An 18,347-nucleotide genomic window follows, 5' to 3' on the forward strand; every position below is an offset into this window, starting at 1 on the left:
TGAAACCCCTTCTGAAGAAAAGTCATCTAGATTTTTCAGTTCTTACGACATTTTCAGCAAATCTCCAACCTTACATCCTTAAGCAAAATCCTGGAGAAATTGGTTTTCAAACAGCTAAATTATATATATTTTTAAGTACCAACTGTATTTTTGAAATATTCCAATCTGGTTTTCGTGCCCACCACAGCACAGAGACAGCCCTAGTTAAAGTGATAAATTATCTTAGAGCCAACACAGATGCCAAACCGGTCAAGAGTTTTTTGTCACCCTTGGTGAACATAACTCAGAGAAAATTCATATCACATGTGGCGTTCCACAAGGTTCGATTTTGGGTCCGGCACGGTTCAGTTGATATATGTTACCTGTTGGTAGCGTGACCAGAAAGCACAGCATTGATTTTTGCTGCTACGCAGATGATACACAACTTTACATTTCTGTGTCACCAGAGGATTTTAGCTCTGCGGATAACTTATCAGACTGTATTCCTGATTTAAATACTTGGATGGCTCACAACATCCTCCAGCTAAATCAAGACAAGACAGAGGTACTTATTGTTGGAGCCAAAGCACAGAGAGAGAATCTAACCGCACATTTTAATTCACAGGCAATAAAGATAAAACACCAGGTAATTTTAGATTCTGAACTAAATTTTGAATCACACATTAGGAATGTGACCAAAATAGCTTTTTACCACCTGAGGAACATTGTCAAGGTGCGGCCATTTCTCTCTCAGGCTGATACAGAGAGACTCATCCAACCTTTTATTACAAGCAGGCTTGACTACCGTAATGCTCTCCTGTCTGGTCTAGCCAAGAAAGCCATTGGTCAACTGCCAAACATACAGAATGCTGCAGCACGGGTACTGACCAAGACCAGACAGACAGCACAAATTACATCGGTATTAAGGTCTCTGCACTGGCTGCCTGTGAGTCTTCAATTGGTTTTTAAATCAATCCACGATTGTGCACCCTAATACATGTCAGACATGCTTTTAAGTTATGCACTCAGTAGGTCCCCCCTTTATTTTATTTATTTTTTCCTGTGAAGCACATTGCGTTGCATTCCATGTCTGAAATGTGCTGTATAAATAAAGCTTGATTTGATTATAGACTAAACCAACCAATCAATGCTGCACCTACAGCGAACCAGAGAGAAAACAGTCCTACTCCTTGTTTTGGAGACGGGGTCAGACGAGGAAGCAGACACGAGAGGAAACAGACACAGATACCACAGGCATTTTAAATCCAATGGGGGGGCACAACTAGTACTGATTCAGAGCCCTACTAACAGGGCCACTGTATTGCCAGGTCTAAATGAGGAAATTGATTATTCTTCCTTCCTGTAAGAGATATATCTTTTTTTTTTGTTCTCCATTTTTTGTTCTCCATTTTATGTTCTCAATTTTTTGTTCTCCATTCTTAAGTTTGGTAACATGAGTTCATGTGTACACAGTTTGTATTTTCCTTTTATGACATTGCATTTCTTTTGTGGTGTTGCATTCTCTGTGAAGTGTGCAACGACTCAATTTGCCCTTTGCACTCCTTCGAAACAACAAAATAAATTCCAACTTCGGCAAAGGGTCGAATTTACAAAACGTATCCACTCTGTTCGTTAACAGATTCTAGTTTTGGGAACAGAAAACTGTATTGAGGGGCTCCTGAGTGGCGCAGAGGTCAAAGGCACTGCATTGCAGTGCTAGAGGCGTCACTACAGACCCGGGTTCAATCCCAGGCTGTGTCGCAGCCGGCCGCGACCGGGAGACCCATGAGGTGGCACACAATTGGCGAGCCGGGCACATGCGCGCTGACACGTTCACCAGTTGTACAGTGTTTCCTCCGACACATTGGTGCGGCCGGCTTCCAGGTTAAGCAAGCAGTGCGGCTTGGCAGGGTCGTGTTTCGGAGGACGCATTGGCTCTCGACCTTTGTACGGGAGTTGCAGCGATGGGACAAGACTGTAACTACCAATTGGGGAGAAAAAGGGGTAAAAAAGTATCCAAAAAAAAATATAACGGTATTGAGATCAAATGTTTAATCAATGAGGAAAATCAGCATAAAGTCGGCCAAAATCCATCTCCGGCCACTGGGCTTCTTCTCATCACCATATTTGGTAGTGAGTGGAAAAGCCAACCGGACGCTTCACACTTATACATCTGGTGAAATACCTGGCTCATTGTTCCATCTGTGACTGTAGTGTATTCCCACTGCTAGGTAAGGACAGTGATAGCAAGCTACTAAATCCACAACTACATAATATTTTTCACACTTTGACTAGAAATAAAAGTTACTGCAGATCCTTCATTATTTGTAAACAAGGACATTTTTTGAAAAGTGAAAAGGAGGTGTCATCTTCCCAACCAATCAGTAACCAGTACAGGACACCAACTTCCACCCCGGTCAAGGGGAGTGGAGTTCATAGGAATTAGAATACTAGAATGGTCAACCATGGTTTGACAATGCTGCGATAAGATATAGGAGTACCACAGTATGAGTCATAATACCCATAAAACCTAGCGGTCAAACAGGAAAAGGGTTCCAATCGTTTCTCCACCATTCATTTTTCCCCATAGAGGATTTTAGAAACACTTAAAATAAGGGCTGTGTTTCGTGTAGGCTTACCCTGGCGTGGCGTTTTGATAACTGTGTAAATTTTATCAATATATTTGTCTGTATTTACCCCCAAAAAATGAATGGAAGAATATCTGGATGAACTATCGAATGTTAGCTAAATGTAGTAATGAATAAATTGGCAACATTTATTTTTATTTTTATATGTAAGTGTTTCTAAAATTGAGGTAATGGGAAAGATGAATGGTGGAAAAATGAACGGTGATTATGAGACCTCCACTGTGGGTCTCTAGTGTAAAACAATGAATGGGAAGAATGTATCTGCACTGTATGTGTATTAGCTAACTAGCCAGACACTTTTAGAGGCATGATTCCATACATTTTTCAAATTAACTGCCACTATGCAGTCAATCCACAGCCATACACTGGCACAAAACAGTTGATGATAGTACTGATATTGTATCATATAATAAAATAGCACTCAGAGCTTTTCAAGAAAACAAAATCGGATACATTTATGGTCTGTTTAGATATATTTTAGAGGCTATTTACACAGAAAATGTGTATAAAACCTATATAAACTGTATTTATAATTCCATTACACAATTGCTGATAAATCACGCCATATTTGTATTGTCATGCATCAGTAAAAGCAGGAAATGCATCCCCTCTGCCTCTACTGCCATTCATTCCAATTAGACTGGTTTCGGATTTCTCTCTGATCAAGATGGCTGCCATTTCCACCCCATTATTATTTAACCACGAGGGTTTGACATAGTAATTTAATAAGGATCTCTATGGTGAAGCTTCACTTTAACACGCTGGACTGCAGCGTTCAGCAAAATACACAGACCAAAGATTCTTATAATTTGTGCATGGTCAGTGCTATCCGGGGTCCTTGGGACATCCCTAACCCATTGAAGTTGAAATTCTAAATGGTTGGTAAGGGTTTCGGTAATGGTAAGGGTAGTGGTTAGGGTAGGGACGTCCCAAGGATCCCTGATAGCACTGACCATCTGTGCATACACAGCACAGTAAATTAGATTTTGAAGTGTAGCTTTAACAATGACACACTTTAGTTGATATATATTATTCACTATTCCTGTAGACATATAGTTGCTTAATTGAGAGAGAAAAAAACAGCAGTATTAAATCAGAAGACTAGGAGAGGGTTCGTATTCAGCACAAAAGGTTCAAATATGTTTGAGGATAATTGCACTTCAGTGTGTTGAATTAGGTGGTCAGAGAAGAGAAACATTGATCATGATAAGGCAAAATGTACTAGACACTTCATACCATCAGATCAGTAAGAAAATTCCTCAAACATAATTTTTAATGCACCAATTTGTAAGTCGCTCTGTATAAGAGCGTCTGCTAAATGATGTAAATGTAAAATAATTTCACCACAAATATACTCAACTCATCAATTCTTTGGTAAGGCATTGACATCAAAGCATATCATCACCAAGCACACAGATGGGATATTGATGTATCTGCTTCATTGTATTTCTTTAATACCCCCCCCTCCTCCTCCTCCTCCCTCCAAGTGGAATGCCCCATTTCCTATATATAGCTCTTAAGGGGAGCAGTAGCGACCGTAGAACAGAATGCTCTGGGTGGGGTTATGGCGGATGAAGAAGAGGAAGGGGTGGTCGGCGACGAATACGGGCATCCTCAAAGCACTGCGATTCACCATGATGGCGGCTGTGGCTCCCGCCGCCTCTGTGCCCTCCTCGTTGACCTCCACGAAGGCCTTGTGCATCACCTTGGACAGCACCAGGTCGTCGCTGGGCGACATGCCCGAGAAGTCGCCCTTGGAGTGGTCGAAGGCGTCCGTCATGCCCATGCTGACCAGCAAGCCCTTCAGGTCCAGGCTCTCCTCCAGCTTGAACTTGGGCAGGCCCACCTGAACCTCCACCGTGTCCATCATGTCGGGCCTGGTCCACTCCACAAAGTTCTCGTAGGTCAGCAGCTTCTCCAGCTGTGTTGGGGGGCAAGAGACTAAGTCATGACTTTGACACCTCTAAAGTATGAAAATGACAGACTGATTTGGCTGTGAGCTAACCCTCTGAGAACCTCTGTGATGACCACAATGCTGTTATGCAGACGCAAATGCAGGTATTTGACGTGCAGTTAACGGTTTATTGTGTAGGCCACAAACCCATGTTGCTGACAACTGTGAGTGCAAACGAGTCCTACCTTCTCCAGCCCAGTGGTGTTGTCCTCCATGTCGTTGGGTAGCATGATGAGCATGCTCAGTTCCTTCCCTACATAGGGCAGCTCCAGGATCTGGCAGTTGGCCTCAGGGATGAAGGTCAGGGGGAACTTGGACTTCTGGTGCATCATTTTCACTGGCTTACTCTCATTCTGGATCCAATGAAAGGAAAGGGGGGGGGGGGGGGGTCAAACTTTTTTCAAAACAGTTGCCTTCTGTTGAGTTACTTTTGTGACAACACAATCATTTCACCATGGTGGCAAAAGTTACTCATCGATTGTCATGAAAGTGAAGCAAGCTACAAATGTTCCTGACACATTGTTATTGGACTGAGAGTTTCATCAGGGGAGGGACGACCAACAGACTACAGTAACAGTTGCATAAGAAAGGTCCAGGCCTCCCGGGTGGCGCAGCGGTCTAAGGCACTGCATCGCAGTGCTTGACGCGTCACTACAGCCCCGGGTTCGATACCAGGCTGTGTCACAGCCGGCCGTGACCGGGAGACCCATGAGGCGACGCACAATTGGCCCAGCGTCGTCCCGGTTAGGGGAGGGTTTGGCCGGACAGGATGTCCTTCTCCCATCGCGCTCTAGCGACTCCTGGTGGCGGGCCGAGCACCAGCAAGCTGACTTCGGTCGCCAGTTGGACGGTGTTTCCTCTGACACATTGGTGCGGCTGGCTTCCGGGTTAAGCGAGCACTGTGTCAAGAAGCAATGCGGCTTGGCAGTGTCATGTTCCGTTGGACGCATGGCTCTCGAACTTCGCCTCTCCCGAGTCCGTAGGGGAGTTGCAGCAATGGGACAAGACTGTAAATACCAATTTGATATCCAGTAATAATTGAACAGAAAGGTTATGCAGTTCGGTGAAAGTCAGCTCTTCTGCTTTAGAAGCGCTGCTCTAAAGACTCATGATGAGTGATCACCAGTGGTGTAACTACATGTTCACTGCGCAGACATTAGAACAATCGGTTCCGTTTGCCAAGCTGGTTGGTACCTTGTTCAGTTTGAACTGGGCATCGCTGGTGCTGGTCTCCTTGAACTTCTTCTCCCAGTTGCCTTTGAAGTAGATGGCGTTCACCAACACCAGTCTGGTCAGGTGGTCGACAACCCCCTCCGCCAACAGGTCCTTGATTTTCTCTACGAAATACAGAGATAATTAGTTAAGGTGATAGTTACTTTCTTACTACGCCTTGTTACAATGTAACAAACACAGCAGATAAATCATGGACACCTAATGGATGAAATCAATTCATTCTCAATCTAGTGGTCCCTTAGATTTTAACACCGAATTTGAGAATATTTAGCATTAAACATTTCAGTGAATAATATCATGAATACATAGGCTGTTGATAAACAGAGTTAATGCTATTGTGCACATGGAGACAACGTTCGGCCTCTATTCACCAGCGGTCTGCTTCTCCACCCAGGCGTTGATGTTCTTTCTGGTAGTCTCCGCATTGGACTTGAAGTCCACAGACTCCAGCTCAGCATTGTAGTGTTTCTTGGTGTCGCCGAGGAAAGTCTGTCACATTTACCAGAGACACATCGATTAAGACAGTCAACATCCTAGCTTTATCAACCCCTTAGTACCTAAAATAAGAGTCTAGTCTACAACAGACAGTAGACGGTTTGTACAGTTATAATCATAGAATGTATAGAACATACTGGAAAATGCTAGTGTGGTGTATCTTTTTGCTGACAACTTGTCAGCATTAGGCCATTTTCCAATGAAATGCATAATGACCTTTCACCTCCTAATACACTGAGTCATTGGGGTCAATTCAGATTGAGCAAAAATATCCAATTTGAGACAAACACTTACTCCACCCACTGTACATTGTGGACGTTACCTCAACAAACTGGTAAGACTGCTCTCCGTACAGGCGATTGGCCAGGCTCAGTGCGTACGGGGCTCCCTCCTTGTTCAGTTCACTCATGAGTTTGCTGAAGCCGACATGGATGTCATCCGTAGCTTTGTGGAGGTGCAGGGACTGCAGACAGGAATAGAAAAATACATCATGTGACATTGTGGTAGCATCTTCCTATGACATCATCAATTTCTGTCGTTTTGACATTTTTGTGGGGTTGGACAAGCCCAGATTACGTTCATGTTGCTTTCAAACTGATAAGAAATTATTGGTTTGTAACCAGACTTTCCTGTTTCCGTTTTTTTGTTATTTTTATATAAACTGTTTATCAAGGGTTATAAATAACGACACGTTGAAACAGAGAAGAAGAAGAGAGAAGAAGAAACCTGATAGAAGAGAAAATAGGTACTACTACTACTAGTACTGCTACTACTACTACTACTACTACTACTACTACTACTACTACTACTACTGCTAGTACTGCTACCACTAGTACTTATACATTTACATTTTTACATTTTAGTCATTTAGCAGACACTCTCATCCAGAGCGATTTACAGGCGCAATTAGGATTAAGTGCCTTGCTCAAGGGCACCGACAGATTTTTTCACCTAGTCGGCTCGGGGATTAGAACCAGCGACCTTTCGGTTACTGGCACTACGCTCTTAACCACTAAGCTACCTTATTGTATAGGCTATACTATAGGATGATTTATGTATGGGGCTAATATCCCTTATACACATAAATAAACCACATAGAAGAAAGAAAACACCAACCCATGTGACTCATGAATACAACCCTGGTGGGAACAAGGTACTACTGTTGTTCCCACCAGGTGTGTATTCATGAGTCACACACCGTAGCAAAACGTTTGGTCTGTTGCAATGGAAACCGTTTACTCCAAACGGAAAACGCTTTGCAAAGTAAACAAGTTTCTATTGGGGCAAATTCAGGTAGGTAGGTCCCTCCCCGTTTCAGAAAGTTTCGCAACAGTCCAAACATTTTACTACAATCTGCGACTAATGAATACACCCCAGTTGACTACCTCACCAACAGCCCAACGGTATCAGGCAGCAAACACCCTTTGACCCCCCCTAGGTTACTCATTCCTTACTATATACAGGTATTAGCACCTTCATCAGAACCAGCGGAAGCTGGGGCTTTGTACTTGCTGGAGTAGTCCTGGGTTAAGGTGTCAGAATGCTTCCCGTCCGGAACAGTTTCTGCATATATTAAAATGATAACATCTTGTTCGTTTTGGTCTTTGGTAAGGTTTTTTTCCGGCTGTTCATGCACACAAAATGTTTTCTTGAGGCAAGCCGAAGTTTGGTAGTCGAAGTTTGGCCCCTTCGTCGGTGATTGGTCAACAGTAGGGATTCTTCAATGAAGTGTTTGTTGCCATTCAACGAGAGAAGACTCGTTTTCATGCAGGTTCTCATTTGAGAAAGCGTATACAAGCTACTAGAGCTGGGAATTACCAGGGACCTCACCATACCGTATTATCACCACACTGAGGGACCTCACCATACCATATTATCACCATACTGAGGGACCTCACCATACCATATTATCACCATACTGAGGGACCTCACCATACCATATTATCACCATACTGAGGGACCATACCATATTATCACCATACTGAGGGACCTCACCATACCATAATATCACCATACTGAGGGACCTCACCATATTATCACCATACTGGGGGACCTCACCATACCATATTATCACCATACTGAGGGACCTCACCATATTATCACCATACTGGGGGACCTCACCATACCATATTATCACCATACTGAGGGACCTCACCATACCATATTATCACCATACTGAGGGACCTCACCATACCATATTATCACCATACTGAGGGACCTCACCATACCATATTATCACCATACTGAGGGACCTCACCATACCATATTATCACCATACTGAGGGACCTCACCATACCATATTATCACCATACTGAGGGACCATACCATATTATCACCATACTGAGGGACCTCACCATACCATAATATCACCATACTGAGGGACCTCACCATATTATCACCATACTGGGGGACCTCACCATACCATATTATCACCATACTGAGGGACCTCACCATATTATCACCATACTGGGGGACCTCACCATACCATATTATCACCATACTGAGGGACCTCACCATACCATATTACCACCATACTGAGGGACCTCACCATACCATATTACCACCATACTGAGGGACCTCACCATACCATATTACCACCATACTGAGGGACCTCACCATACCATATTATCACCATACTGAGGGACCTCACCATACCATATTATCACCATACTGAGGGACCTCACCATACCATATTATCACCATACTGAGGGACCTCACCATACCATATTATCACCATACTGAGGGACCTCACCATACCATATTATCACCATACTGAGGGACCTCACCATACCATATTATCACCATACTGGGGGACCTCACCATACCGTATTATCACCATACTGGGGGACCTCACCATACCGTATTATCACCATACTGGGGGACCTCACCATACCGTATTATCACCATACTGAGGGACCTCACCATACCATATTATCACCATACTGAGGGACCTCACCATACCATATTATCACCATACTGAGGGACCTCACCATACCATATTATCACCATACTGAGGGACCTCACCATACCATCACCACACTGAGGGACCTCACCATACCATCACCACACTGAGGGACCTTCACCATACCATATTATCACCATACTGAGGGACCTCACCATACCATATTATCACCATACCATATTATCACCATACTGAGGGACCTCACCATACCATATTATCACCATACTGAGGGACCTCACCATACCATATTATCACCATATTGAGGGACCTCACCATACCATATTATCACCATACTGAGGGACCTCACCATACCATATTACCACCATACTGAGGGACCTCACCATACCATATTATCACCATACTGAGGGACCTCACCATACGAAATTATTACCATACTTAGGTGCCGATACAATATCTATTGTGATTCTCATGATTCTATATGTATTGCGATTCGATACTGTAATTTTATTGCGAGTCGATGTTCCAAACATATTGCTCAACATACTGTATGTCTGCTACAGAGGGACGAGAGAGAAAACAAGTTTTGATCAGTCATGGAAATAAAAGTGCTGAAAACAAAATTAGCTCCCTATTTAAAAAAGACAGAGAAACATTTACATTTACATAATTTAGCAGACACTCTTATCCAGAGCGACTTACAAATTGGTGCTTTGAACTTATGATAGCCAGTGGGACAACCACTTTTTATTTTTTATGGGGGGGTGGGGGAGGGAGGGGTAGAAGGATTACTTTTATACTATCCCAGGTATTCCTTAAAGAGGTAGGGTTTCAAGTGTCTCCGGAAGGTGGTCAGTGACTCCGCTGTCCTGGCGTCGTGGGGGAGCTTGTTCCACCATTGGGGTGCCAGAGCAGCGAATAGCTTTGACTGTGCTGAGCGAGGGAACTGTGCTTCCGCAGAGGTAGGGGGGCTAGCAGGCCAGAGGTGGATGAACGTAGTGCCCTCGTTTGGGTGTAGGGACTGATCAGAGCCTGAAGGGTAAGGAGGTGCCGTTCCCCTCACAGCTCCGTAGGCAAGCACCATGGTCTTGTAGTAGATGCAAGCCTCAACTGGAAGCCAGTGGAGTGGGCGGAGGAGCGGGGTGACATGAGAGAACTTGGGAAGGTTGAACAAGCTATGAAGGAAAAACACTGGAGTTTTGTTGCAGGCATAGCCAACTAGCGCTAAAATAATATTGCGATATTGTTGATACGATACATCGTCAAAAATAATATCCCGAAATGTAACTGTATATATTTTTTTGCCCATCACTACGGCATCTCAAGATGGACAAGCTTTTTTCTAGTTTTTCAAGCAAAGGTCTTTTTAAAAAGGGAGTGTGCGAGCACACTCGTTCGGTTGGCTTTAGCCGAGGTCAGCTAGGCGCCAGCCGAACCGAAGCACGCGGAAGCCTTTAGCCTCTTTAGGTTTGTCTGCTTGGGCAAAGCAGAGACCTAGTGGTAGTCAGTGAGACAATCATTTATGAACGGCATAGAAGTGCGGAGTGGGTGGAATATGACACTGTGTGTGTGTCTGGAGAGCTGAGTAGGCGACAGAAATAATCATTTTTTAAAATGTAGTGCGTTACACCATGAGCGTTGAGTCCTTGACAGGAAATTGAGACCACCCCTGCCATATTTGTTCTATGAACATTACTCAAAAGGAAGGCATCCCCATTAGTGTCCCACCCTCATTTACTCAAGACTCTCCCATTTTATGACCTCAACTTTACACTACTGCTCTTGCTTGCTTCACTACAGGTAGTGATTGCCTATATGTTCAGTCCATGCAAAGAAGCTTTTGTTCCGTTTGTTCGTGTCAGGGCCTCGCCCCCCTGATAACGCAACCGTTTTTCTGTCATAACTACTAGCTATAGCCTAAAACAAATAGGTGGAGCGGAGAGCCTGATAAGAGATATTACTTTACAATATAGACACCTTTATTTATACCACTCCATGTTGCCACAGTAAAAGGCTGTCCTCAAATAAAAAACCTCAGTTGAGCCAGAACATATCTGATGACTACAAGGACATCTTCTGTGAGTCACCGTGGATAGGTTACCCGTGTCAGCCACACCCATTCCTATTCATCACAGAACACCCCCTGTGAAAAACCTTTCCAGTGAAAGAACCCATTTAGAGCCTTTTTAAATTGACGAAAGTTGAGACAACATAGGGTGAGTGGAACTGTTAATTAAATTAACCTTAGTTTACATTACAGAGGATGATATGACAAAAACTAAAGGCTAGCCTCCATTATCCAATCTGTCGCTAGTGAACAGTCCATCAAACTATTTGATCAAAAACACTGAACAAAAATATAAAACGCATCATGTAAAAAATCCCAGACATTTTCCATATGGAAAAAAATATTATTTATTTATAAATGTTGTGCACAAATTTATTTTTATCCCTGTTAGTGAGCATTTCTCCTTTGCCACCTCACAGGTGTGGCATATCAAGAAGCTGATTAAACAGCATGATCATTACACAGGTGCACCTTGTGCTGGGGACAATAAAAAGGCCATTAAAATGTGCAGTTTTGTCACAGATGTCTCAAATTGAGGGAATTAGTATGCCGACTGTTGCCAGATAATTGAATGCCAACTGGCCTCACAACCACAGAACACGTGTAACCACGCCAGCCCAGGACCTCCACATCCAGCTTCTTCACTTGCGGGATCGTCTGAGACCAGCCACCCGGACAGCTGATGAAACTGTGGGTTTGCACAAGCCACCCGGACAGCTGATGAAACTGTGGGTTTGCACAAGCCACCCGGACAGCTGATGAAACTGTGGGTTTGCACAAGCCACCCGGACAGCTGATGAAACTGTGGGTTTGCACAACCAAAGCATTTCTGCACAAACTGTCAGAAACCGTCTCAGGGAAGCTCATCTGCGTGCTCGTCGTCTTCACCAGGGTCTTGACCTGACTGCAGTTCGGCATTGTAACCAACTTCAGTGTGCAAATGCTCACCTGCGATGGCAACTGGCACACTGGAAAAAGTGTGCTCTTCACGAATGAATCCCGGTTTCAACTGTACCGGGCAGATGGCGTCGTGTGGGCGAGCAGTTTGCTGATGTCAACGTTGTGAACAGAGTGCCCCATAGTGGCGGTGGGGTTATGGTATGGCAGGCATAAGCTACGGACAATGAACACAATTGCATTTCATTGATGGCAATTTGAATGCACAGGGATACTGTGACGAGATCCTGAGGCCCATTGTCGTGCCATTCATCCTCCGCAGGCATAAACTACGGACAACAAACACTATCTGTGACCAACAGACGCATATCTGTATTCCCAGATGTGAAATCCATAGATTAGGGCCTAATGAATGTATTTCAATTGACTGAATTCGTTATATGAACTGTAACTCAGTAAAATATTTGTTATTGTTGCATATATATTTTTGTTCAGTGATTATCAGGAGATATATATATATATATATATATATATATATACATATACAGTGAGGGAAAAAAGTATTTGATCCACTGCTGATTTTGTACGTTTGCCCACTGACAAAGAAATGATCAGTCTATAATTTTAATGGTAGGTTTATTTGAACAGTGAGAGACAGAATAACAACCAAACAATCCAGAAAAACGCATGTCAGAAATGTTATAAATTGATTTGCATTTTAATGAGGGAAATAAGTATTTCACCCCCTCCCAATCAGAAAGATGTCTGGCTCCCAGGTGTCTTTTATACAGGTAATGAGCTGAGATTAGGAGCACACTCTTAAAGGAAGTGCTCCTAATCTCAGTTTGTTACCTGTATAAAAGACACCTGTCCACAGAAGCAATCAATCAATCAGAAACATTATGCTTTGGGGGTGTTTTTCTGCTAAGGGGACAGGACAAATTCACCACATCAAAGGGACGATGGACGGGGCCATGTACCGTCAAATCTTGGGTGAGAACCTCCTTCCCTCAGCCAGGGCATTGAAAATGGGTCGTGGATGGGTATTCCAGCATGACAATGACCCAAAACACACGGCCAAGGCAACAAAAGAGTGGCTCAAGAAGAAGCACATTAAGGTCCTGGAGTGGCCTAGCCAGTCTCCAGACCTTAATCCCATAGAAAATCTGTGGAGGGAGCTGAAGGTTCGAGTTGCCAAACGTCAGCCTCAAAACCTTAATGACTTGGAGAAGATCTGCAAAGAGGAGTGGAACAAAATCCCTCCTGAGATGTGTGCAAACCTGGTGGCCAACTACAAGAAACGTCCGACCTCTGTGATTGCCAACAAGGGTTTTGCCACCAAGTACAGGGGTCAAATACTTATTTCCCTCATTAAAATGCAAATCAATTTATAACATTTTTGACATGCGTTTTTCTGGATTTTTTTGTTGTTATTCTGTCTCTCACGGTTCAAATAAACCTACCATTAAAATTATAGACTGATAATTTCTTTGTCAGTGGGCAAACGTACAAAATCAGCAGGGGATCAAACACTTTTTTCCCCTCACTGTATACATACATACATACATACATACATACATACATACACACACACACACACACATATACATACATATACATACATATACACACACACACACACACACACACACACACACACCCCCGTTCAAAAGTTTGGGGTCACTTAGAAATGTCCTTGTTTTCGAAAGAAAAGCAACAGTGTAGAGGCGACTCAGGGATGCTGTCCTTCTAAGGCAGAGTGTCTGTTCTTTTGCCCATCTTAATCTTTTATTTTTATTGGCCAGTCTGAGATATTTATTTTTCTTTGCAACTCTGCCTAGAAGGTGAGCATCCCGGAGTCGCCTCTTCACTGTTGACGTTGAGACTGGCGTTTTGCGGGAAAATATTTAATGAAGCTGCCAGTTGAGGACCTGTGAGGCGTCTGTTTCTCAAACTAGACACTCTAATGTATTTGTGCTCTTGCTCAGTTGTGCACCGGGGCCTCCCACTCCTCTTTCTATTCTGGTTAGAGCCAGTTTGCTCTGTTCTGTGAAGGGAGTAGTACACAGCATTGTACGAGATCTTCAGTTTCTTGGCAATTTCTCACATGGAATAGCCTTCATTTCTCAGAACAAGAATAGACTGACGAGTTTCAGAGAAAGTTATTTGTTTCTGGCCATTTTGATCCTGTAATCGAACCCACAATTGCTGATGCTCCAGATACTCAACTAGTCTCAAGAAGGCCAGTTTTATTGCTTCTTTAAATCAGCACAACAGTTTTTCAGCTGTGCTAACATAATTGCAAAAGGGTTTTCTAATGATCAATTAGCCTTTTAAAATGATAAACTTGGATTAGCAAACACAACATGCCATTGGAACACAGGACTGATGGTTGCTGATAATGGGCCTCTGTACGCCTATGTAGATATTCCATTAAAAATCAGCCGTTTCCAGCTACAATAGCCATTTACAACATTAACAATGTCTACACTGTATTTCTGATTAATTTGATGTTATTTTAATGGACAAAAAAAAAAAAGGACATTTCTAAGTGACCCCAAACTTTTGAACGGATATATATGACTAAAAAGAGAATATGTTTTACAATTACAAATGGGAGATCTACAATAGATCTCACATTGTAACACATCTTCCCCTTTTAGTTATAGATAACATACTGTATCTGCAGCCGAATCATTCCTGTACCACGATGCTGGAAATGTGCTCAGTTGGTAGAGCATGGAGCTTGCAACGCCAGGGTTGTGGGTTCGTTTCCCACGGGGGACAAGTATGAAAATGTATGCACTCACTAACTGTAAGTTGCTCTGGATAAGAGCGTGTGCTAAATGACTAAAATGTAAATAGGACAACATAAGTATAGTTGGATGATATATATATATATATATTATGCCATTTAGCAGAAGCTTTTATTCAAAGTTACTTACAGTCATGTGTGCATACATTTTATGTGTGGTTGGTCATGGTAACCGAACCCACAGTGCTGGCTCTACCAACTGAGTCAATCAGGATGATTATGTTTTATTGTGTGTCGTTTCGATGGAATTCCTGAAAATGGGTCACCTCTGACATCTGAGTGGCAGTGTTGCCCCTGGCACCCAGGAACACCATGGCCAGGGCAGAGGAGATGCTGAGAGGGGAGTAGAAAACATTGCCCGTTTTGTTGGTCTCTGTGATCATCTTGAACAGTTCCAGAGAGAAGTTTGTATTGGCTACAGACACGGATGCCATTGTAACTGGTGGGAGAGGCAGGCAGGCAGGCAGGCAGGCAGAGCTTTGGAAGAAAAGTGAAGATGCTAGTATCAGTGGGTCTGCTAATTCATTGCAACAGAACAGTCAAACGAATGGGGATGCAATTATCCATCTACTGCGGATGCCAATGAACAGAGAATGCAGCTAGCTACATCTAAATGATCAATGTCGTGTCCTCTCTGATGTTACATTGATGGTAGTCTCGTGATTTTGGATATGATATTACGTCCAGGTAGCCAAGCAAACAACAATAGTTATTATGCAAAAGTCAATCGGCAAGTAATTCACCAATACATTTTTTTTTTTTTTTTTTATCGTAGCTAATCGTAACTTCACCTGAAAGTTGTTAGGATCAACAGCATAAACATTTTAAAATATGGTCAGTGCAGTCACCAGCTGATTGGGAAAATATTATATTGCAGCTACTCACCAAATAATGGTTCTTTGTAAATGTCAGGTAGTCCTTTTCCAGACAGGTGTCTTCAGTAGGTGGCTTTCTACAGACAAGTTTCAGTGAACTTTCTATGAAACGTTTTAAACTGCAGACACGCCCTGGGGCCTGTCAAAGTGCTCTTCCGCATTATGGTCAGCTGACTACTACCGCAAGCCAACTGGATCAAACTAATGTACTATGAAGTAAAAACTACATCCAAGCAGTGTAGGGCCTAATCACACACATTTACAACAGAGTGAAATAAAATAGAATAATGTGTCCTTTTGTATTTATTGCTGTTAATTCCAGGAAAACATATCAACTATTTGCATAAAAACCCCAATTCGTTTTAGAAATATATTTGACCTTTCCAGTACAATAACATTTACATAAAGAATACAGTAAACATACACCTGAAGGTAACAGTGAGTGTACCCCCTACAGTACAGCCCTTTTAACCATAAAAGTTTAACAAGTACAACTGTCAGGTTCATACGTGGTCCTCTGTAGCTCAATTGGTAGAGCATGGCGCTTGTAACGCCAGGGTAGTGGGTTCGATCCCCGGGACCACCCATACGTAAAAATGTATGCACGCATGACTGTAAGTCGCTTTGGATAAAAGCGTCTGCTAAATGGCATATTATTATATGTACAATTGTCCTTCAAGCTCACATGGTTCCTCAGTCATCCATCCAATTCTGTAAAGTGGTCCCACATGTTTTCTTTCCCTGTGTTCATGACGTCCACACCGTGTTGAATCAAAATTCCAAGTTTGCCTCAATATTTTAAGTAAATGCAAGAAATATCTGCTTCCATCAAATCAAGCAGAAGAGATTTAGAGTACATTACCTGTTGGGGGACAAGCTTTTTAATCACGTTTGTGGAGGAAAACAGTACTAAGTGTGGCTATTAATGAAATTGGACTAAACTTCTCATATCAACAAACGACTGTGTAACATACCTGTAGCTCTTTTACAACACGTAGACCCCAAATCTTATACAGACATGAAAGAGCTCTAAATCATTGACAATTATCTCAAGTGATATGTCTGAGAAGGCAGGGATTGACATTAAAGTCTGATTGGGCAAGTCAAGAGTATTTTTTGGTTGCCCGAAGAATATGATCACTTGCCCGAAAATATAAATTAGCTGGTTACACGCAAAGTGCCATATATTGCATGCCTTTCACCTACACATTATTTGTATATCAGTGAAAAAATTCTCAGAGCAGGTTAAAGTTTCCTGCCTGCCATAAATTGTCTGTCTTTCACTTAAACAATGAGGACAGAGAAAGATCAGTTTTAGTCCGCTGGAACTCTTTGCAGTTTGGTTATTTTCACTTTTTTTTGTCAATCCCTGGAAGGCTACCAATCCTGATACCCAAACAACTTCAGTCAGAAACCGCCATTAGTGTTCACACTATTCATTTTCATACTCCACATGAAAACACCAATTTGTAGTGTATATGTGCATAATTTGAGTACATTTACCAATGTACAAACATATGCCATACAGTTAGATCTCACTGCTGCATTAAAGTTAGATCTGGGAATAAACGTATTGCGTCTCCGGGAAGGCTACACGACATCTGCCTTGGCCACCACAGTCCTGTAGAAATGGCTAAAGGAAATATAGTTATTTTCAGAGGAGAACAGTGTTAATCGATAGTATTATCCCTCCTAAATTCCACTGATGCTCCAAAAGGCGGCCAAATAGTGGCCCGACTCTGCAGGGCAGCACAACATTTCCAAGAGAATACTGGACGGAGGGACAGCAGTATAGTGTGGTCTGAGCTTCATTGTTGCAATAACATCTGGCTCTAGTTCTTTTAGGACTGTTTCAGTGCACTTGAGAAACTTCTGAATTCCTGGTAGCTATAGTGCATATTGTCAAAGAATCAAATTAAAATAAAAACCCAGCAGCATTTAACTTCGACATGACAGACATGATGATTAAGAATGTCTCGCAGTGCATTTCAAATTATATCAAGTGGCTAATGCTTTAAGAAAAATGTTTCGATACTGCCAGATTCCTTACATTAAAAAAACAAAAAAAATATGTGGTACATTCATAAACACTGCAGCAGAATATATTTAAAAAAGAATCCCAGCTTTTCTTTAAGATGAACTTTCTTGTTTGTCCTCATCTTTTGTAGCTGTACAGTAGTTAAACAATAGAAATCCTTGTCATATAACAATGAGGAGGCATAAATATAGGAAAATCTTTAATCGAGATCACGCAGGATCCCCATGTATTCAGAGAACAAAATAATTTCCCCTAGAGAGGTGGTGTCATATTCCCAAGCTCCCACACTCTAAGAGACGTGGTGTCATTTTCTATTTTTCTAATAATATAAATAATAAGTTAGTGAACATGAGCTGCTTGCTTTCTTGTGCCAGTTTTCAGTGCAAAATACCAAAAGCCACTTAGGGATCGGTGGTGGGGGGGGG

At 42.5% G+C, this 18,347-nt stretch overlaps 1 protein-coding gene across 2 annotated transcripts; it reads right to left on the reverse strand.

The window, feature by feature from the left end:
- Positions 1–3,077: 3,077 nt before the first annotated feature.
- LOC311109399 (leukocyte elastase inhibitor-like) lies at positions 3,078–16,048 on the reverse strand. 2 transcript variants are annotated; one of them, XR_014610593.1, is made up of 8 exons: positions 15,895–16,048; positions 15,276–15,486; positions 6,632–6,772; positions 6,186–6,303; positions 5,776–5,918; positions 4,767–4,934; positions 3,577–4,548; positions 3,078–3,476 (listed from the first exon to the last, which is right to left on the reverse strand). XR_014610593.1 is itself a non-coding variant. In XM_084152261.1 (7 exons), the coding sequence occupies exons 2-7, from the start codon at positions 15,441–15,443 to the stop codon at positions 4,144–4,146; spliced, it is 1,143 nt and encodes a 380-aa protein (XP_084008387.1). In that variant the 5' UTR covers positions 15,444–15,486; positions 15,895–16,048; the 3' UTR covers positions 3,078–4,143. The 2 variants fall into 2 exon arrangements, 1 of the variants encoding a protein (XP_084008387.1); XM_084152261.1 differs by having other exon boundaries at positions 3,078–4,548.
- Between the last annotated feature and the right edge of the window lie 2,299 nt (positions 16,049–18,347).

This window comes from Coregonus lavaretus (genome assembly GCF_964263955.1).
Source record: "Coregonus lavaretus genome assembly, chromosome: 34".
NCBI lineage: Eukaryota > Metazoa > Chordata > Actinopteri > Salmoniformes > Salmonidae > Coregonus > Coregonus lavaretus.